This window comes from Leucoraja erinacea, chromosome 5 (genome assembly GCF_028641065.1).
Source record: "Leucoraja erinacea ecotype New England chromosome 5, Leri_hhj_1, whole genome shotgun sequence".
NCBI lineage: Eukaryota > Metazoa > Chordata > Chondrichthyes > Rajiformes > Rajidae > Leucoraja > Leucoraja erinaceus.
The window spans coordinates 84,001,877-84,024,443 of NC_073381.1; the positions used below are offsets into that span (position 1 = coordinate 84,001,877).

The window sequence follows — 22,567 nt, forward strand, 5'->3', positions numbered from 1 at the left end:
GAGTCCCAATCCAAAACATTGTTTGTCCATTTCCCTTCACAGATACTGACTGGCCTGCTGAGTTCCTCCAGCATTTTGTATTTGAAATTTAAACTCTTAAGCTGGAGGTCAGGGTGTTGAAATCTTTGCATCGTAACAAATTGAACAGGTGTCTAGACGAGAGGAAAAAACAAGCTTACAGAATCCATTGCCAAATATTGCAACTACAGTTAATTTTAGCTCAGTGTGCTATGGGTAGGAGGAATAAGGAGACCACATTTATTGGCAGAGCAAAGATGTCTTGGAATAACTATCCTTGATGTTGCTAAAAGTAGCAATAGTAGCTGATAAAGCGAGAAAGCTTACTCATTGCTGATTTATCTGGAGGAATATGATACAAAAGCAGCAAAACTAATCAGTCAACTAATTTGGGGTGGTCATGGTGGCGCAGTGGTATAGTTGCTGCCTTACAGCGAATGCAGCACCGGAGACCCGGGTTTCATCTGACTCCTGGTGCTGTCTATTTTGAGTTTGCACGTTCTCCCCGTGACCTGCGTGAGTTTTCTCCGAGATCTTCAGTTTCCTCCCACACTCCAAAAATGTACAAGTTTGTAGGTTATTTGGCTAGGTAAATGTAAAAATAGTCCCTAGGATAGGGTTTAGGATAGTGTTAATATGCGGGGGTCGCTGGTCGGTGCAGATCAGGTGGGCCGAAGGGCCTGTTTCTGCGCTGTATCTCTAAACTAAACTAATATTGAAATCTAGAGCATTTGTACACTGGTTTTGTACACTCTAGAACATTTGTACTCTCATCCTCTGGTTATCCAGGATCCCCTCCACTGTCTATCTTGGGTTTGCTTGACATGATTTGTTGGGCAGTTCATTAACTGAGGATCCTTGTCTCTTCCCACGAATGCTCACCCGCCCCTTCTCTCTTTTGCACTCTTAGTATTCTGCCGTGTGTGGTGATCCCTCCCTGAAGGTTAGCTTCCAGAACCAACCCTCCCTTGTCTCGGTTGCAAAGACTGATTGCATCCAATTGATCAAGTTCGGGTCCTCTGTATTGGAAGCTTTGAGAGTTGCTAAAAATGTTCTGCGGCTTTTCAGATGACAGACTGTAACTTGCACTCCTTGCTTCTCAAGTTCCTTGCACTGTCATCCAACTAACTGATCCAAGCTCTGCTACCTTCAAACACTTACAGTGGTCATTGTGGAAAAGGAATTTGTTCATTTGGCAACCAGGCAGAAGCTTCTGCACAGTGCTCGAAGTTGTGGTATAGACTGTCCCTTGCCTTCTTTATGCAACACTTTGAATTCACTTTCTTTATTATGTTGAAGTTGGGAACTGGAGTTGGCTGGATCATTGGACGTCCTTGTGCCGTGCTCTGGGGAGCTGCGTAAGACTGCACTGCCTCCACAGATAGGGTTGTATTTACATTGTAACACAGATAGAATGCAGTCATTATAGCTGTGCATACCAGGGCTAGCGCTACAGTGTTGATGTAAGATCTGAAGAAAAATACCAAGTGTGCATATCAATTTTGAACATGCTGATTGACATAAAATAAATATGACTCTCTGTGTCCTGACAGCTAAGTGCACGTTCAGCCGAAAGGACGCTCACTGAGGAGAAGAGGGAGACGGCAAACCTGAGACAAAAGTGAGTCTCTGTTCAGAATTGTGTAAAGTACATTGTGTCAAACTGGGTCTGTGCAGGGCCGGTTATATCTGACTTAATCACAAGATGTCAATGGACTTTCAACAGATGATATTCCGCAGATTAATAAAGTTAGAGATTATTTTGTTAATGATTGATTGGAAACAGACGAGAACAGAAATACTGGTGAGTTGTGAGAATTTAAACCCAGGGCCTCATCTTGAGTTGTATTTATTACTGATAAACCAGTAACAAGGTCATCAGACTTGATGTGGAGGTACAGTAAGTTGTTTGGGCAAGAGCAAGAGGTTACAATGGGACAAGATGGATTATGTGGAAGATAGAGTCAGTGTCAGTATTGTGGTTGACTAACAGGGATCCACAAGACATTAGAATATTTATTTAATGGCTACAGACTCATGCTGATCAGTAAAAACTGGTGCACCCACGCAAAATAAATTAAAATGACTAAATGTGGTGTTAGCTAGAGTTATAAACAGATTTGGCAATTGTTCAGTCTCTGTCAGACCCAGCTAGATAGCTACCTTCAGATTTGTGTCAGGGGGGATATGGAACAGATTTACTAGAATGATGCCAGAACTCGGAAGTGTCAAGCTGAGGACAGTGATGATATGCCTTTATTCACTTGCAATTATGAAATTGAAGAATAAATTAAACAAATTATTTTAAAAAGGATTGAAAATAAAAATAGAAAAGAAAACAAAAAAACAGAAAGATATAGAAATGAGCAGTATTCCCTCCGAGGACAGACTTAATGTTAGGTCATGAAATCAGGACTTGTTGCACAGATGAATGACGGTGGTACTGGCATGGCTGGTATTTGTTGTTGGACTCGTCACAGACCTTTGCAAACGGCAGTAAGGTGGTTGTGAATAGCTAATGATGGTCAACGGTCTTTCAAATCAAATATTTAGGTGGAATACAATTGCAAGCTGTTTTTTTTGTGCAGGTTGATTGAGTTGAACCAGAAGCTCTCCCTGGTTCAAAGACCTTCGATAATTAAGCCAACGGCAGGAAGGCCTGACAGGCAGGGTCCTCCAGGAGCACCTCCACCTCTGGGACCAGCACGCAGAGGTAACAAGCAGCATGTTTACTCTGTACTGATGTTTGACCCCTTCCTCATTTTCCTCCCTAGATTTCTGTGTTTGATGCACTTGACAAAGGCTTCTGCTGCCAATGCATGAACAGTGTGTTAGTGCACCTCATACAAACCTGCCATTTGACAAAAAAATTATGATCATTTTTTAAATCTCTTGGTCCCAAATCATTTTCATCAAAGAAATCTCTTAACAGCTAAAGTTAGGACAGAGATTGATGGGAGGGAAGGAAGAGTGAGAAAACTCTCAAACTAGTACATTGCCAACCATATTCCTTCCCAGCAAGTGATTCTGGATGTCAGCATCGTCAATGCTGCAGGTGAAGTGCTGACTCTGCTCAGTATTTTAGCAGATTGCTTTACCTCTGCAGGTGAACTATTGGGCTGGAAGCCAAGTTCATGCAGGGCTTGTGGCACTATATGTACTGTGATGCATTATCCTGTCCTGCTCCAACGCTATCTCTGCTACTTCCTCCAGGTGGTGCATTGCTACGATTCAGTTGCTTACAACCCAAACATGGCCTTTGATCAATCTCTGTGCCATCAGTCTCGAGTTAATAATGCACTTAATCTGGACACTTCCAGATATTTTTAAATGCACAGTTTGAAATAAGGAGATTTATTGAGTAGTGTACAGTGCAGTAACAGAGGACAGCTTCACCTCGCTGAATATCAGTCTGAATATCTTCTGGTCGTTAGTGCATCAGAACTGTAAATATTTTTGGGGGCAAAACTTCTATTCCTGTAACTTATTATGAAAGTTTCTTGCTTCTAATGTAGGGCAGGTCATCTTGTTTAAAATATGATGCCCTGTGGCTCAAACTCTACCCCGTTGAGTGTGGCGGCTCACCTGTGGCCCACACTCTATTCCATCAAACCTGGCAGCTCGCCTTTGACCCAAACACTATCCTGAGAAGCTGGCGGCTCACCTGTGCACTAACAACCTCTGAGCAGTCGCATTTTGACAAATTTTAAATTCATAAAAGATTACACTGTGGAATCTCGTAACAAAATAACACATTTTCATTCTGTTTACACTTTGTGATGTTTTTTGTTTCTGCAATGGCTTTCAGAAACAAATGGCGTGCACTGCTGTGCTGCAATCACAGCGTTGCCTGTTGTATTACAGCTCCAGTCTCTCGTGATGACTCCTATGGTCCATCCCCTGTGAGCACTGGGCCTCCTTCACCGCCAGTGATGCTGGATCTCCTTGTCCGTCCACCCTCTGTTAATGCAAGTCGTGGTTTCCCCTGGGATCGGGGTGACGGAGGTAGGCAGGAATTGTGGTTTGGATGCTGCTCAGAGCAGTCTCTGCACAAGTGCTGGTCAAAAATGTGAATTGGTTGGTAAGAAATGCCTTTCCGATTTGTAAATTACAGGCCATCGAGTTCCTCCGCCTTCCCGTGAGTGGATCGGACCTGGCACGGACCGCTTAGGGCCATCGTCTGACCAGGGTTCACCACCCCCTCAGTGGGACCGCAGGCCAGGTACTCTCACTCCTTCACCTCCCTTTCGAGAGTATGATTGAACCCGTCTTCACTCCTGCCGCTAGCATTGAATTCCTTGCCTTAACCACTCGCTTGTCAAACAAGAAAAAGGCAGGGAACTGCAGGCCAGTTATTTTCATGGCACGTATTGGTAAAATGTTGCTGTCAATAATCAAAGAGGAAATGGCTAAACATGTCAGAAATCTGGTCAACATGATTTTATTGAAGGTAATCGTGTCTGACAGATTTTCTCAAATTCTTTATTGACGTGATGGGGTGAGTTGATAGAAGGACATGGAAATATAGTTTCTTTAGATTTACAAGAAGCATTTGACAAGGTGCCATATAGGAGGCTGGTGCATACATGAAATGCTCTCTGGTGTTGGATGTTCCAGGGAACTTTTCAACTGCCCTCATGCCCTGCAGCGTCTCCAGATGCCACAAGCTGAAATCTTGAGCTTCCGCTCTGGGACACTTAATGTATCCTGTTCTCGCACATTTCATGCTGTTTATTGCAACTACTTGCCCATGATATAAGGAACCATGCATTTCCTGTATACTCCCTTTGGATCTGCTGAGTTTTAACTTATCACGATTAACCTACTAGACCAAGTCCCCCAACGCACACGTAGCCCCCACGGGAGGCTTGGTCCTCCAACTCAATCCGTACCCGAACGCAAGATTTCAGCACTCCACTTGCCTCCCTCAGCAGTGCTCTTTAAAAAAAAAAAAAATCCAATTTCATTTGCCCTATTCACCCTCCCCCTACTAGTCTATCCATTGTGATGTCATCAGTTGAAGCTGGTCGTTTAAAATTTTTGGTATTTTGATTTAAAAAAAAACTTTTATCAGTAATAAGTCGAGAAATAAAGCATAAAATGTTCAGTGAAAGTGATCTCTGCCTAGAGGGGAAAATGTGAATCAGAATATCAGAGCTGGCAAGTAGTATGGATTTTCCGTATTTTGTACGGAAATGCGATAAGAATACTGATGTCCGATTTTGTTGTTAAATACGGATTTTAAATATGGAATTCAGTTCAGTCTGAAGAAAGGTCTCGACCAGAAACGTCACCCATTCCTTCTCTCCAGAGTCGCTGTTTGTCCCGCTCCAGGTTTAAACAGCGCCATTAGTTTAACGCGTGGGAATTTAAACGAAGAGTTGTCGGCTGCGCGCTGTGGGTTCTAAATATAGCGCTACCGGCTGGAGCACTATGGGCTTTAACCATAACGCTATGGGCTTTACACATGTGGCCACAGCGCTATGGGTCACAAACTGTTTAGGAAAATTCTCGTATAACAATGAGTCTTTGGAATTCTCTCTGAGCCTTTGATTAATTTTCGGACAGTGGTAGAATTCTGGATAAGCCTAGTGGTGAAAGGTTACCAGTGGGATTGTAGTTACATTGAGATTGGCCTTGATTTTACAGAAGGGTGGGTGGGCTCAGGGAGGGGTGGAGCGAGGGAGAGGATGGAGAGGAGAGAGGGAGGGAGAAAAAAAGGAAGGAGGGAGAGAGAGCGGAGAGAGAGAGAGAGGGAGGGGGGAGGGGAGGGAGGTAGGGAGAGAGAGGAAGGAGGGAGAGAGAGCGAGGGAGGCTTCCAAAATGACTTTTACATCATCTGGTGCTAAAAGCAGAAAGCAGCCGTACAAACAGCCGTATACAAAGAGATGGCAATGAATACACTGTCAAGTAAGTTGCGTAGAAGACATGTCAATTGGTAGCAAAGTTATGCATTCTTGTACTCTTACATGGGTACGACCACACATAAAACAACATTTTTTTCAGCAAAATGGCACCGCGTAAAGATACTGATTTCCTCAGCAAAATACTGATTTTCAGGTACTAGGATACTGAAATGCTCTGACAAACCTTGGCAGCTCTGGAATATGTAAACATCTTGTGAAAGTTGGCATTTTTAAAGCTTTAATTGCGAATAACGTGTCAAATATAGGATGAAATCTTCATTGAGGCTCATCTCTGCTAGCTGAGCCATTGTGATGTCATCAGTTGAAACTGGTGGTTTTAATTTCAAAGTCTTTTGACTTTTTTAGACTTTTAATCAGTAATGTCGAGAAATAAAGCATGAAATGTTCAGATAAGGTGATCCCGGCCTCGACAGGAAAAATGTCAATCGGAATATGCAAAAATGTTATCGTTACCGCGTAGTGTTTTTGAAGATGTAAAGACAACCACATATGCACACTAACAAGATCAGACTTTTATTAAATATATGATATAATGGTTTTCACTAAGTTTCCGGTGATGCATGACTGCTGTTTTTTTGGTATTATTGCTTCTGTACATGATATGACAGATAATCCTTTCACATCATTTTTAACGCTGCTCTTCCAGGGCCAATGGATGGCTACCCTGGACCCCAGCGACCATCTTCGGAACTGGCTGTAATGTCAGGGCGGATCTCTGGACCCAGTGAAATTCGTGGACTTGTACCAGCTAATAGAGCAGGTAAATTTAAATGAAATGAACAGATGCAAAACAATATCTGAAGCAAGCATGGCTTGGAACTGATTCCATTGAAACAATTTTTCAATTGTTAGTGATTGTGATTGTTTGATTGTCACTGGATTAGCTTAGTCTTATAGATTCAGATCCCTTGAAAGATCTAACAGCAACAGGTCTATGTTGTAACAATCAAAAAATTACAGCTGATGAAAATTGTAATTGAAGACAAACTGCTGGATAAATCAGTTCCCCCTCTACTAACACTCTGCTCCGCCTGGCGGAACTGTCCTCGTCCTTAATAATATCTCTAGAATCCTCTCACTTTAAGTCAAAGGTGTAACCGTGGGCCCCAGCCGTGCCTGCCTTTTCGTTGGTTATGTTGAACGGTCCTTGTTCCAAATGCACACCAGCACCATCTCCCGATGAGGCTGCCTCCTGCACCTGGTGCAGAACTTGTTGATTCCTTCACCTTTACCACTCTTCCACCATGCCATCAAATTAATTTAGACTCCTATCTACCCTAGTCCCCTCTCACAACCATTTCCTCAGACTTTACCCCACTATCATCCTCTCGTCACTATAAACACAGCAACCTTCCCTTGGTTTCCTGCACTGAAATGCCAACAACCGCAGCTTCCGGCAACTTTGTGCATCTCTGCGTCCCTCACCCTGCGGCTGTTCAAGTTGATCTCCTTTGCTATGCCCAAGACCGGCACGGGCTTTTTGGTGCAATTTGTTGGTGGCTGTGGAGTTTGATGGTGATTTTCATCTTCAGCAGAAATGGGCCCAGGAGGACCTGGCCAACTGCCCAGCGGACCGAGGACATCTTCTCCAAACACGACAGAGTCTATGGCGGTGAGTTTCGCTCTCAACTACTAATTGGGCATTTGTTAGTAAGGCCCGACGATCTCCCTATGACCATAAATCACCTCTTTGCTGAGTTTTTTTTATCACTTTGTAATGAAATTGCTTTGATAGAAATAAGTGCAACATTTTGACTTCATAGACATGTGGCATGCAAACTGGCCCTTCAGCCCAACTTGCCCACACCAACCAACATGCCTCATCGGAGCTACTCATTGCTGACGTTTGACCCATAAATCTCTGTACCACGATACTGTTGCCAGGGCTGAAGAGACTGGATCTTTATCTAAACCACCTCTGAACAGTCAAAGGCAGTGAATAATGGGAACAGAATTTATTTAAACATGTGGATGGAATAACTCACTCACAATTTGTTTATTAGATAAAACTAATGTATTTGGATTGATAAGCCCAGATCTTATGTTTGCAGAAATTACAGATGTTTGTGCTTTTGTCAGTCATCAGATGAACTAACCTTGCATTCTGCGAGTGCCTGTTCTTCCTGGGTTTCTTTTGCTGATTTTGGAATGCTCCTGTTGCTTAAGCTCTGATTGCTGGATGTATATTGCTGTGTGGGATCAGGTGCTAAAAAAATCATGGTTTACTTTAAAGAGATGAGCATCTTCTGAGTGTAGATCTTTCAAAGTTCTCTTCTTCCCATCAGGTGAATGCTAATGCTCCTCAGCTTGTGCCGTCCTTCCCAGGGGCACCTGTAATGAACTCTCCTCTGGGTGGAATGCCTCTTGCAGGACCCCGCCATGGATTCCCACCTCCCCGAGGCCCCTACGGACCAGTGCCACACATGCAGAACCATTTAGGTACGGTTCAATTTCCTTAGCAGCCATTTACTCTCATGGTGTTTTAATAACAACTGCTATCTGACCTGTTTGTTTTACTTCCACAGTGCGTGTTCCAGCTCTCCGAGATTATCCCCCGTTCCCACCTCCGGGTCACAGACCGTTCCTTCCTGGACCCTTACCACCACCACCTCATGTTCTAAGAGACTTCCCACCTGGTGCCAGGGAGTATCCACGTGGACCCAGGGGTCTACCTCTTGGGCCAACACCACCTCCTGGAGCCCACGAGTATCCCCCCCACCCCTGATAACTGCCAATGATTTTAAGGACTGATGCCAGGCTTTCGACTTGACTGATCACCCACCTCAGGCCGTTGTCTTTAATGTACGTCAACCAGATCTGCTAGAGAATCCTTAAAGTATTCCATGGTCCTGGTTAATTTTCAGTTACCTGTAATCGGGAGTAATTTCACTAGCAAGTCTGATTCTCAGACATGTTTAAACTATGCTGGCCATTAGAGAATCCTATTATTGTAGCAATGGATTTATCCTTGTGAAAGATGATCAGATACGGACAGTCATCGATTCATTCTTCAGCCAGAAAACACTCAACAGCTGGAGTTCTGCACCTTTGGGAAAGGATGGAAATGTTCATGGAAATTTAATAATTAAGTGTAACGTGCTGTTTACAGCTTCAAATCTGCCAGGAGATAGCCACTCTGCCAATCAAAGGAGTAAATAGTGCAATATTAGGGTACCTGTGTCTCTTGTGCAGTAAATCTGTCAGCAGTGTTTTGAGGCCTTTTATTTTTTATGGTTACAAAAACAAAACTTTTCCTGTGGAAATAATTAATGAGGACGGCCTCATTCTGTAACCATGGCAATACATTTGTAACTTATACACAGAACATTTCAATGAACCATCCAGTTGTGTGTCAGCCAGTCTGTTTTTAGATTGATTTTGCTTTTGGGGGGGGGGGGGGACAAAAACACAGGAACACCCTGTACAAGCAAGGCCAGATGTAACTTATTTTACTATCGAGAATTTATTAATAAAGATTAAAATTACTGGGTTGTGACTGAATATTGCTCAGTGGTGATCATGGGTCTCATTGTTTTTCTCTCCATGTAAGTCACTGTTGGTATGAATATACAGATTGGCACAGCATGAATTAAATCAGTCAGTCAATGTCTTGGTTCTAACCCTTTTCTCTTCCCACGCACATAATACCACAAAAAATATTATAAATTCCACAAGTGTTAATGAACAGCTATGTACAAATGCAAAAATAAAACAGTGCTGCATGCTGTTGTAGTACAATGATTAGACAAAGAATACAATTTTACAGCTTTGGCCAAACACATCTCACTTTGGCACTTCAAATACATTTCTAGCTAAGCTTCCATACAGGCAGAGGGTCTTTGTTAAAAGTACCACTGCATACTGTTCACCATCACACGTGTACGTCAAAACACAGAAGCTAAGATTCTTTCTTTGTCCACTTAATTTTGTTTTTTTAGTTTAACAGTTAATTACAAAACTGCTGTCTCAATCATCACAGCATGGATGTCCAATGCCTGTGGTTTTAAATATGAAGACTGCTCCATTAGTAACACTTGTATTTCTCATTCAACCCGCTGTTGTAAAGTTGTCCAACATTTCAGGATTAATCAGTTGCTAAAATAATAAACTGGATGTTAACCAGTGTGAACATTTCCTGAATAGCACCAGCAGCAGTTTGGACAGAGAATGTTGTCTTCAAGGAACACTGAACAATGTTGCTGTTGCATGTAGTTGATTATAGATGTGCTGCCCAGCACAACAGGGGTTCTGCTGTATACATAACACATCTCCATCCCCCACATTTACCACAAGGTCCACAGCACGTTACTCCTTGTGCAGTGTTTGATGGAGGTGGAGATACAGTGGTTTCTTGGTCAGCAAATGCAGCTTTTTTCTCTTGAAGTCAGTTGGCTTTTTGTATCTGAGCAGAGATAAAATGTTTATGTTTCAACATCACACACACATATATATGATGGACCGTTATCAGAGGTGAATAAAACCAGAGGACATATGTTTAGGGTTGCGAAGTGATAAAATCAAAATTCAGTTGTGGATGTAGCGGAGAAAGAGTTGGGGAATAGGGGCCAGTGTATGCTTGGAACAAGGATACCAAGGTGACCAACAAAAAGGCAGGAACAGCAGGGGCCCATGGCTATAGCTTGAAGTTGGGGTAAGTGAGAGGATACGAAAGAGCAGTTGAGAGTGAAGACAATTTCTGCTAGGCAGAGTGTGTTTGTAGAGGGAAATGTGTTGGGTCTTTGTTCAAGGAAGAAATGGAGGGCCTTGAGATCTTCCTGGAGGGGGATGGAGATGCAGTGGTACTTTAAAAAATATATTTTTTCAATTATACAAATACTTTTATTAAAAAAATAAAAAGCCTACAGAGTATTAACACAATCAAAGACTGCCTATGTTGACAATTTACAAACAAACGATCATCAAATTAATATAATGCCAACTATGAACAAACCTCTCAATGCAGAGGTACTGGGAGTTCATGATATAGATGAGTGAAGGGGGGCCGAGAAATTGAAAATAATTAAAGAGTTGAAGGGCGTGTGCGATATCTTGAATGTAGATGGGAAGGGATTGGACATGGGGGAAATAGGATAGAATTGAGGTATGTGGAGATGAGTTCTGGGGGCAGGTTTGTTTGGATTTTGGGGAGAAGGTAAAAGCAGGCTGTGGGGGGGCTGGAGAACAATAAGGTTGGAGGCTATGGAGGGCAGATTGCCAGAGGTAACTAAATTAGAAACAGCCTGGGAGATGATAACCTGGTGTTCGTCTCTGGGGTCATGGGGTAGGTATGAGAAGGTGTCCGAGAGCTGGCGTCTGGCCTCAGTATAGTAGCGCAGCCCACCACAATGCAACAGCACAGCCCTTGTTGGCAGGTTTAATGACACAAGCTGAGAGCAGATCTTTTTACCATGTTAGAGCTATCAAAAAAAAAAAAGAGTTTAAAAAGGTGAGTGGTTGATATCTGGAACTCGCAAATGTAATTTGTGTAGACAGGCAAGAAGATTGGCTTGGATGTGGTAAGGTGTGTCATTCTATATGACACTCAAAAGAAAACCGGAACAGGATTTTAAGCTTTCAAAGGTGTAGTAAAGATTCATACGGATTCTACCAGAAGTGAAGCCTATACCCTGGCGGAAGGAGGCTGAGGGGTGAGCTGATTGAGGTATATAAAGTTGTGTAGATAAGGTGGATGGACACAGCACAGAAACGGTCCCATCAACCCAATTCACCCATGCCGACCTAAGGTAGTCTCATTTGCCCCTAAACCTTTCCTATCTATATATCTGTTCAAATGTATTTTAAAGACTTATTGTACCACCTTCAACGATTTCCTCTGGCAGCTCATTCAATTTTTTTGTGAAAAAGTTGTCCCTCTGGTTCCTATTAAATCTTTCCCATCTTACAATTGCCCTCTAGTTCTTGATTCCCCTAGCCTGGGGAAAAAACGAGACAATTAATTCACTCTAGCTATTGTCCTCATGATTTTATGTACTTCTAGGGCTACCCCTCAGCTTCCTGTGTTCCAAGGAATAAAATCCTAGCCTGCCTAATCGCTCCCTGTAGCCCAGGCCCTCAAGTCCTGGCAACATCCTCAAATATTATCTGTACTCTTTCCAGCTTAATTATATCTTATAAAAAGGCGACCAAAACGGAACACAATGCTCCCAAGTATGACCTCACCAACATTTTGTACAATTGTAACATAACGTTCCAACTTCTATACTCAATTCTCTGACTGATGAAGGCTAACATACCAAAAACCTTTACCACTCTATATACCTGCAGTGCCACTTTCAGGGAATTATGCATTTGTATTCCTAGATCCCCTTGCTCTACATTCTCCTCAGGGACCTACCATTCACTGTGAAGGTCCTGACCGATTTGACTTCTCAAAAAGCAACACGCTTATCTGAATTAAACTCCATTAACCATTCTTTGCCCAGCTCTTCTGGTCCTCAGCTGATCGAGACCCCACTGTAATTATTGATAATCATTTCCAGTGTTTATGATACCACCTATTTTAGTGTCATCTTCAACCTTGCTAACTCTGTCTTGTACATTCTCTTCCAAATTGTTGACAAAGATGACAAACAATGGGTCCAACACCAATCCCTGAAAATCCTAAAAATCTCTGCTTCCTGATGGCTAGCTCTACCTGGATCCTATGTAGTCTTCCTACCATGTGAAAACTGCTGAAGTTCATATAGACTCTATGGCCCTGCCCTCATCAACCTTCTTGGTTACTACTTCAAATAATCACATTTGTGAAACACCATCTTTCACACGCAAATCCATGCTGACCATCACCGTCTTTCCAAATGTATGTATATCTTATTTCTATAATTCTCTACAATCTTTTTTCCAGGGTAGGGGAATCTAACATTAGGTTTAAAATAGGTTTAAGTTGAGAGGGGAAAGATTTAAAGAGGACCCGAGAGGTATGCTTTTCATTCAGAAGTTGATGCCATTATGGAATGAACTGCTAGCAGCAGTAGTCGAGGCAAGTGTGATAACAACATTGAAAAGACTTTTAGACAAGTATGTGACTAGGTATGGTTTGGAGGGATATGGGTGAAATGAGGACTAATGGGAATAATCCGGATGAGCAGTTTCTGTGCTGTATGACTAGGCAGCTAGCCAATACTTGTCTTCTAAACTCATAACAATGCTGATCTAATTTATTTAGCTGTTCACGATAGGACAGCCTTCATTGCAGGAATGAGCTGAGAGAATCTCATTCACCAGTATCCACTCAAAAATGAGAATCAAAACTGCACAACCTGCTCCTTTCCCCTCCTTGTACTCCCCCAACCCCACACCACACACTCCCATTCCTCCCAACATCTCCCAAACCTCAGCCCCTATCACCTCCATCATACACTCATTTCCTACCCCCAAGTCCCCCATTTTCTGTTTAAGTTGCCTTCCAAGCACATCAATCCTTCGAACTTTACATTTCACTCCTCTCTTTACCCAACACTCTTTGTACCCTTTCACCTCTATTCTTTGTCACTTACCCATCTACCAATTAACTCCCTCACCCTTATCCATCTATAGTTTTGTCCCGCCCTCACCTCTGCAGCTTTCTGCCCCCTCTCCTCTGAAGTCCCGAAACAAAACGTCACCTATCCATTCCATCCACAGATGCTGGCTGACATACTGAGTTCCTTCAGTTATTTGTGTTTTGCTCAAGACCCCAGCATCTATAGTTTCTTGTGTCTGCACATCCCTCCAGGTATGGTCTCAACTCTCTATACAACTCTAACAATATTTGGGTCTTTCTAAACACATCTCCCACAATAAAGGCCAATATGCTATTTGCCACTGTCTGCTGTTGCTTTGTGCACACTAGTACTTTAATCCCCTTCTACTCTACACAATTTATCTCCATTTAAATAATAATCTGCCTTTGTCTCCTGTTTGTAGTGCATGATCTTAAATTTGCAGAGGCTTGAGATTAGCCAAGTGAATGGATGAGGCTTTGGAAAATGCAATATAATATTCAGGCAGAGATTAATTTCATTTGGCATCATGTTTGGCACAGACATTGTGGGCCGAAGGGTTGTTACATAATATGAAAAAATGTCATCCACACAAGTAGAATATAGAAAAGCAGGAGATTTTCAAAATGGTGAGATATTGAGGGGGCATACAATGCATTCAGAAAGTATTCAGACCCCTTCACTTTTTCCACATTCTGTTACGTTACAGCCTTATTTTAAAATTGATTAAATTCTTTTTTATCATGAATCTCCACACAATACCTCAGAATGAAGTGAAAACAGATGTTTAGAAATTTTTGCAAAGTACCGGTAATTAAAAATAAATAACTGAAATATCACATTTACAGAAGTATTCAGACCCTTTGCTAGGACTCAAAATTGAGCTTTGGTTCATCCTGTTTCCAGTGATTATTCTTGAGATGTTTCTACAACTTGATTGGTGTCCACCAGTGGTAAATTAAATTGATTGTACATGATTTGGAAAGGCACACACCTGTCTATATAAGGACCCACAGTTGACAGTGCATGTCAGAGCAAAAACCAAGCCATGAAGACGAAGGAATTGTCCGTAGGCCTCCGAGACAGGATTGTATCAATACACAGTTCTAAGGAAGGATATAAAACAATTTCTGCAACATTGCAGGTCCTGAAGAGCACAGTGGCCTCCGTCATTCTTAAATGGAAGAACTTTGGAACCACCAGGACTTTTTATAAAGTTGGCTGCCCGGCCAAACTGAGCAATCGAGGGAGAAGGGCCTTGGTCAGGGAGGTGACTAAGAACCCGATGGTCACTCTGACAGAGCTCCAGAGTTCCTCTGTGGAGATGGGAGAACCTTCCAGAAGGACAACTATATCTGCAGCACTCCACCAATCAGGCCTTTATGGTAGTGTGGCCAGACGGAAGCCACTCCTCATTAAAAGAATCATGACAGCCCGCTTGGAGTTTGACAAAAGGCACCTAAAGGACTCTGAGACCATGAGAAACAAGATTCTCTGATCTGATGAAACCAAGATTGAACTCTTCGGCCTGAATGCCAAGCGTCACGTCTGGAGGAAACCAGGCACCTCTCATCACCTGGCCAATACCATACCTACAGTGAAGCATGGTGGTGGCAGCATCATGCTGTGGGGATGTTTTTCAGCAGCAGGAACTGGGAGACTAGTCAGGATCGAGGGAAAGATGAACGGAGCAAAGTACAGAGAGATCCTTGATGAAAACCTGCTCCAGAGCGTTCTGGACCTCAGACTGGGGCGGAGGTTTGCCTTCCAACAGGACAACAACCTTAAGCACACAGCCAAGACAACGCAGGAGTGGCTTTGTGAACATCTCTGGAGCGACCTGAAAATAGCTGTGCATCGATGCTCCCCATCCAACCTGACAGAGCTTGAGAGGATCTGCAGAGATGAATGGGAGAAATTACCCAAATACAGGTGTGCCAAGCTTGTAGCGTCATACCCAAGAAGACTTGAGCCTGTAATCGCTGCCAAAGGTGCCTCGACAAAGTACTGAATAAAGGGTCTGAATACTCATGTAAATGTGATATTTCAGTTATTTATTTTTAATCACTTTGCAAAAAATTCTAAACACCTGATTTTGATTTTTTATTATGGGGTATTGTGTGTAGATTGATGATTTAACAAAAAAAGAGTTTAATCCATTTTAGAATAAGGCTGTAACGTAACAAAATGTGGAAAAACTGAAGGGGTCTGAATACCTTCTGAATGCATTGTATGTATCCTGATGAAAGCAGTTGTTTACAGCAAGAAATTACAAAGGCAAAATGGGATACTGGGTTTTATTTTAACGGGTTTAGTGAGCAGGAGTAAAGATGTCTCACTACTATTATATGATGTCTTGCTGCGATCACAAGTGGAGTATTGTGTACTGGTCTAGTCTCCCACGACCCAATATCCTAATTTATTGTCAAGTACCGAGGTACAATGAAAAACTTTTGTTGTGTGCTAACCAGTCAGCAGAAAGACAATACCTGATTGCAATCAAGCTTGTATAGATAGATGATAAGGCAATAACATTTAGTGCAAGGTAAAGCCAGGATTGAGGAATGCAATCTCCACCACTGAAGGGATCTACAAGAAGCGATGTCTCAACAAGGCAGCAAAGGCCCACATCACCCATGTCACGCAATTCTCAATCCAAGGCTGTGAAGGATCAGTTGCTGAGTGTATTCAAGACAACAAACAGCAGAATTTTGGAGGTGAAGTGAATCAATGGACATGAGTTTAGTGCAGCAGAGTGGTAAGTGGTCAACCATGGTTTTCCTGAAGGGCAGGGCAGGCACAAGGGGCCAAATGGTCTACTTTTTCTATTCATCAGCTAAAATTGGAGCAAGGTTAAGAAAGGTTAAGGAGATGGAAGGTGTGTCCATTGATGGTTCAAACTTTTAAACATTTTTACAAACACTAGCAGGATGTGAAGAGAAAGCTATTCCTGTACACAGAATTAACATGGACTTGAGAAAATGGGATAGCCAATTGGGTGAAAATAAGATGCAGAGCTGTGGAGGAAATACAGGGCAAATGATCGCTCAATAGTACAGGAGGCCATTCAGCCCATCAATGTGAATCTTTGGGGCAAGGTTAGAGTGGTTATAGAGCTGGGAGGGGCATGGCTGTGAAGAGATTTCAGGTTAGCTCGCATAGAGAAAGCTAACTTTGGAACAAATGCTAATTTTGAGGCTGGTAACAGTGGTTTGGAACAGCCAACTGCACAGGTAATAAGCGCAAAGATTTTTCTGTCAGAATCTGACAAGGGAAGAGGACTTCCGGCGGCGTCATGGAGAATTAAGGCGCGGCATTGAGCTTCTCCCCCGTAAAAAAATTGTAAAAGCCGATTTAAGTCAGCACCGATTTTAAAAAAACTCACCGAAGTTGCCTGGTGTTGTATAAGGGTGATATCATCAGAAGAAGACGTAAAAATCGGGGAGATTAATGGTGAAATCGGGTGTTTAAATGAGCAGAGATAATCGTTCAAGGGCGCCAGTGAAAAACACAATCAGCCTTCAGCTCGAGAAAGTATTGGATACTCTGCAAACGACAGAAGAAGGTTCAGAAGAAGAAGATTCATACAGACAAGGGTCTCTGTTTGAAATGGCAACAAAAGGAGACAAGAAGGAGAAAGAAGTGAAGCAATTGCTTTTAGATATGAATGCTACAATTAACATTACACTGGAGAAGATGCAAAGTATGGAGTCTCACATGGAAACTAGCATGGAGAAACTTTCTCAAAAAATTGATAATACTTGCAGTGAGTTAAAAGAACTGAAAAAGCAGAATAAGGAATTTGATAAGAGATTAACATCAGAGTGTGTCAGAATTGAAAATGATTACAACAAGAAATTTAAAGGTGTAAAGGATGATTTCGGAAAGCTGGACGAGATAATGGAAGAAATGGAGAATGAGATAAAAGAGATTGTCTCGGAAATAAAGAGTTTGAAACAATCACAGAAAACTGAAGAGGAAAAACTTGGAAGAATGACTGATAAATGTCTGGACCTGGAATCAAGAACTCGGAGATATAACTTGAGAATTCTGGGAGTAAAGGAAGGACGTGAAGGGCATGAATCTCAAGCATGTACTTTCGTTACTGATTTGCTCAAAGATGTCTTTGAACTGTCAGAAGAACCAAGAATAGACGTCGCTAACCGAGTTGGGTATGTTGCAAAAGGAAAAAATTATTCAAGACAGATAATCGTGAAATTCCGTGACATCTCTTCAGTTGAATTTATATTGAAAAAGATCATTCATGGCAAGAAGCTAACATACCGTGGGGATAATGTGCGAATATTTCGCGATTACTCTCCTGAGGTAGTCCAGAAAATGAGATTGTTTACACCGGCAAGACACACTTTGAGGGATGTCCCGGGAGTAAGATATGGAATTTACTTTCCCGGAAAAATGAAGATATCTTATAATGGCGTTGAACGCTCATTTGCAGTGCCCGGAAAAGCTTTAAAGTATGCAGAGGACATCGTTAAGAAAACATCGGGGCAAGCTGCCGACAAAGAAGAAGATTGAACTTTTTACAGAGCTTTGAACTGATTAAAATGGCCGAGCTAACCAGACAATTAAAAAGCTTATCTCGTTGGAATGTGTTATTCAGAGAGCTTGGTTATATTCAACCTTGGATGAAAAGCTCAAAGTTTAACCCCTTGGCACCTGCCTGTACGGTAGTTAACCCTTTGGTACCGGCCTGTATGATGTATGGTAGTTATAGAATGGGATATTATGTAAGAATCCTGGGGGGATATATATTGGAAAGTTTAGATTAGATTAAGATTGGATAATTGGAAGGACATATATACTTATACAAAATCGTGTATATGTTGTGTTCTATATTTGTTTTGGGGTTTTTTTTTACTCCTTATGTCTCTTCCTGGTAACTTTTTTTTTTTAAATTTTTTATTTTTTCTCTCGGCTGTCACGCACTGGTTTGATAAACTCATATAAGAAAAGACAAAATATGAAACGGTATGTAACTTTTTATGAGGATTCACCAAGGGGGAGGAGCTCAATGTATAACAACATCACGGAGGTCGATACATTTTTTGCCATCATTGATGGCTATTCGTCCTTAAGGTATCTTCCCTTAGATACCTTAATAGCACCTTTTTTTTTTTAAAGCACATTTTTTATCTGTTTAATTTTTTTGAAAGTAATTGTATATCACATTCTTTTTTTCTTTTTCTAAGGCACTTTACAAGAAGGAGATGCAATATAAATCTAATAAACCGGGATGACCACCCAAGTCCTAAAATTCTGAGGTATTTGGTTGCACCATATGATTCAGGAATATTACCCTGATTACAATGCAAGACGATAAACAAATAAAGAATGGAGGAATTACATTTTGTAGTTGGAATATAAGGGGTGCCAACGAACCAATTAAGAGGGGTAAAATTTTTGCCCAACTAAAATCGTTGAAAAGCGACATAATGTTTTTGCAGGAGACCCACATGAAACAACAAACACAAATAAGATTAAAGGCGAATTGGATAGGCCAAACATACTACTCCTCATTTACTTCTAAATCTAGGGGTACAGCTATTCTTATTAGGAAAGGTATTCCTTTTAAATTAAAGAATACTATATCAGATAAAGAGGGAAGGTATACTATAGTCTCGGGTGAAATTTATGCAACCCCACTAACTTTGATAAATATTTATGCTCCGAATTTTGACAACCCCCAATTTTTTGATAAAATTATTGATATAATATCAGAGTTTAATTACCAAAATGTGATAATAGGGGGGGACTTTAACTGTGTTTTAGATTCATATCTAGATAAGTCATCAAAACAAAAGAAGAGTAATTTAAAATCTAAAACTAGCGAACTTCTAAATACATATATAAAAAATACTAATATAATAGATGTATGGAGATCTGCTAATCCAGTTGGAAGGGAATACTCGTTTTACTCTCCGGTGCATAAAACTTATTCAAGAATTGATTATTTTTTAGTGGACATGAAATTAATGCCTTATACAAACAACCCAACATACCACATTAGTAGTATCTCAGATCACTCTCCGTTGACATTCTCAGTAAAATTTGAGGGAATGGCGGGTAAAAATTTTTTTTGGAGGTTTAATACACATATTTTAAATGACGTGCAAGGCTATCAATATTTAAAACAACAAATGAAACTTTTTTTTGATACAAATGATATACCAGGTACTTCGCCTTCTTTATTATGGGAAACTTTTAAGGCATTTATGAGAGGAATTATAATTTCATACCAAAGTTTTCAAAATAAAAAAAATAAGACAGAACAATTGTTGTTAGAACAAGAAATCAGACAGTTAGAGTTGGATAATGCCAAAGATTCCACGACAGATAAACACAATAAGATAGTATTACTGAAATTTAAACTTAATCGAATTTTATCGGCAAGAGTAATAAGACTATTCCAAATTACAAAACAGGAACATTTTGAGTTTGGTGACAAGCCACATAAACTTTTAGCTCGCCAATTGCAAAAAAAAGAAAGGGAAAATACTATAACCAAAATTAAATCAGAGAAAGGCGAATTACTAATACTACCTAAAGATATTAATAATAGATTTGCCCAATTTTACCAAAACTTATATACATCTAAAATTAAAATAGAAGATAGTAAAATAAAAAAATTTCTAGATAACTGTAATCTTCCAATACTGGACCCTTTGGAACAAGAGGAACTAGGAGCTCAAATTACAATCAAAGAAATAGGTGAAACAATAAAATCGTTGAAAAATGGTAAGACACCAGATGGTTTTAATAATGAATTTTATAAAAAATTTCAGGAGATAACGGCCCCTTATTTATTTAATTTATACTCCCATGCTTTTAAAGAAAACAAACTACCTGAAACACTAACAGAATCAACTATTACGCTTATTCCAAAAAAAGATAAAGATTTAGAAGATCCGGGCTCGTACAGAGCTATATCACTTTTAAATACAGATCAGAAAATTTTAGCAAAGATTTTAGCAAGTAGATTAAGCAAATATATTAGTAAACTGATAAACCCTGATCAAACGGGGTTTATACCTAAAAGATACTCATTTAATAATCTGAGACGCCTGTTTAATATAATGTACTCGCATAAAGTAGAGGAAGAAGATATATCAATTATTTCTTTGGATGCAGAGAAAGCATTTGATCAGGTAGAGTGGCAATACTTATATAAAGTACTACAAAAATTTAACATGGGAGAGAATTTTATAACATGGGTAAAATTATTATATGATAAACCGATGGCAAGAATTTTAACTAATAACATGTTATCTCAAAAATTTCAACTATCAAGGGGTAATAGGCAGGGATGTGCACTATCACCCCTGCTATTTGCCCTTATGATAGAACCCCTGGCTGAAAGTATAAGAATTCATCCGAATATTCAGGGCTATAATACCAGGGACTCAAAGAATAAAATCTCATTATATGCAGACGATATACTTTTATATATTACAAAGTCACAAACGAGCATACCAAATTTATTAAACTTAATAGAGGAATTTGGGTCTTTTTCTGGATATAGAATAAACTGGAACAAAAGCGAAATCATGACATTAAAACCTCAAGAACCTACACACTTACTGAAATTCCCCTTTAAAATCGCAACAGAAAAATTTAAATATTTGGGTATTCAGATTACTAGAAAATATAAAGCATTATTCAATGCTAATTTCATACCTTTATTAAATAAACTTAATACACGGATTAAATTTTGGAAAACACTTCCCTTATCATTATTAGGTAGAATAAATGCAATAAAAATGATCTTCTTACCACAATTACTATACCTATTTCAGTCTATACCGGTATATATACCAAAATATTTTTTTAAAAAATTAGACTCTAACATTACAAATTATATTTGGGACTATAAATCACATAGAATCACAAAAAAACACTTATGTAAACCAAAAGAGGTCGGGGGACTTTCACTTCCGAATTTTATGTATTATTACTGGGCAGTGCATATTAAGAATATGATTTATTGGTTGGATAGTTCTACACAACAGACAGAATGGATAAAAATGGAGAAGGAGGATTGTCATCCTTGTAATATAGGAACGATCCTCTTTTCCCCCAAAAAACTGAATAACACAATATATAAGAAGAACCCAATTATATATGGTACAATAAGAATTTGGAAACAAATAAAATTATCTTTAAAATTAAGAAATCTATCACTGTTAATGCCAATTGCGAATAACCCTTTATTTAAACCATCTCTTATTGATAAGACATATAACCAATGGGAAAGTCTCGGAATTAGAAGGATCAGGGATATGTACGAAATAGGAAACCTACTATCATTCCAACAACTACAATTAAAATTTAAATTGAAAAACAACCAATATTTTAAATATCTTCAGATTTGCGACTTTGTGAAAAAATATATACAAGGATATCAAAAAGTAACTCCTGACTTATTGGAAGAAGCAATGAATATTGAAGCTGACTCACAAAAATTAATATCCTATTTATATAATAGTATTCTAAATATAGACCTACCATCGACAGAGGTACTTAGAGAAGAGTGGGAACGGGAATTAATGATAAAAATTACGAAGGTTAAATGGGAAAAATACCTGATATATATTCACAAATGTTCAATTAATGTAAGACATAATCTAATACAATTTAAAATTGTACATAGATTATATTATTCAAAAACAAGATTGAACAAATTTTATCCAAATATATCCGCCACTTGTGATAAATGTCTAGCCCAAAAGGCAACTATAACACACTCCTTAGTTTCCTGCATAAAACTTTATAGATTTTGGAATGATATTTTTGAAATACTTACAAAATTATTCAAGACAAGAATGGAACCTAATACTGAAATGATTATATTTGGTGTAATGGAAGATGGGAATAAATTGAACGCGTCTCAAAATCTATTCCTTAATTATGGTTTAATAATAGCAAAAAAATTAATACTTAAATTTTGGAAGGGTACATCAATACCAACGCTTAAAATGTGGATTGCAAGTATGTTGGACACCGCTCATCTTGAGGAAATGCGATTCCTCCTAATGGATAAATCAGACCAATTCATAACGAGTTGGTCTCCATTCGTCGTTTTTTTGGAATCATATGGTGCAA

General features: G+C 39.9%; 2 protein-coding genes across 6 annotated transcripts in view; one reads left to right on the forward strand and one right to left on the reverse strand.

The window, feature by feature from the left end:
- Positions 1 to 9,341, forward strand: part of mia3 (MIA SH3 domain ER export factor 3) — a 77,876-nt gene extending 68,535 nt beyond the window's left edge. For 3 of the 4 annotated variants that reach the window (XM_055636123.1, XM_055636125.1, XM_055636126.1), the window contains 8 exons: positions 1,572 to 1,639; positions 2,607 to 2,731; positions 3,883 to 4,023; positions 4,133 to 4,240; positions 6,592 to 6,705; positions 7,478 to 7,557; positions 8,231 to 8,384; positions 8,471 to 9,341. In XM_055636123.1, coding sequence (XP_055492098.1) covers positions 1,572 to 1,639; positions 2,607 to 2,731; positions 3,883 to 4,023; positions 4,133 to 4,240; positions 6,592 to 6,705; positions 7,478 to 7,557; positions 8,231 to 8,384; positions 8,471 to 8,670 — 990 coding nt within the window. In that variant the 3' untranslated portion in view covers positions 8,671 to 9,341. The remainder of the gene's footprint in view (positions 1 to 1,571; positions 1,640 to 2,606; positions 2,732 to 3,882; positions 4,024 to 4,132; positions 4,241 to 6,591; positions 6,706 to 7,477; positions 7,558 to 8,230; positions 8,385 to 8,470) is intronic. The other variant, XM_055636124.1, reaches the window with a different exon arrangement.
- aida (axin interactor, dorsalization associated) overlaps positions 9,153 to 22,567 on the reverse strand; it is a 51,515-nt gene continuing 38,100 nt past the window's right edge. For both annotated transcript variants that reach the window (XM_055636128.1, XM_055636127.1), the window contains one exon: positions 9,153 to 10,347. In XM_055636128.1, coding sequence (XP_055492103.1) covers positions 10,251 to 10,347 — 97 coding nt within the window. In that variant the 3' untranslated portion in view covers positions 9,153 to 10,250. The remainder of the gene's footprint in view (positions 10,348 to 22,567) is intronic.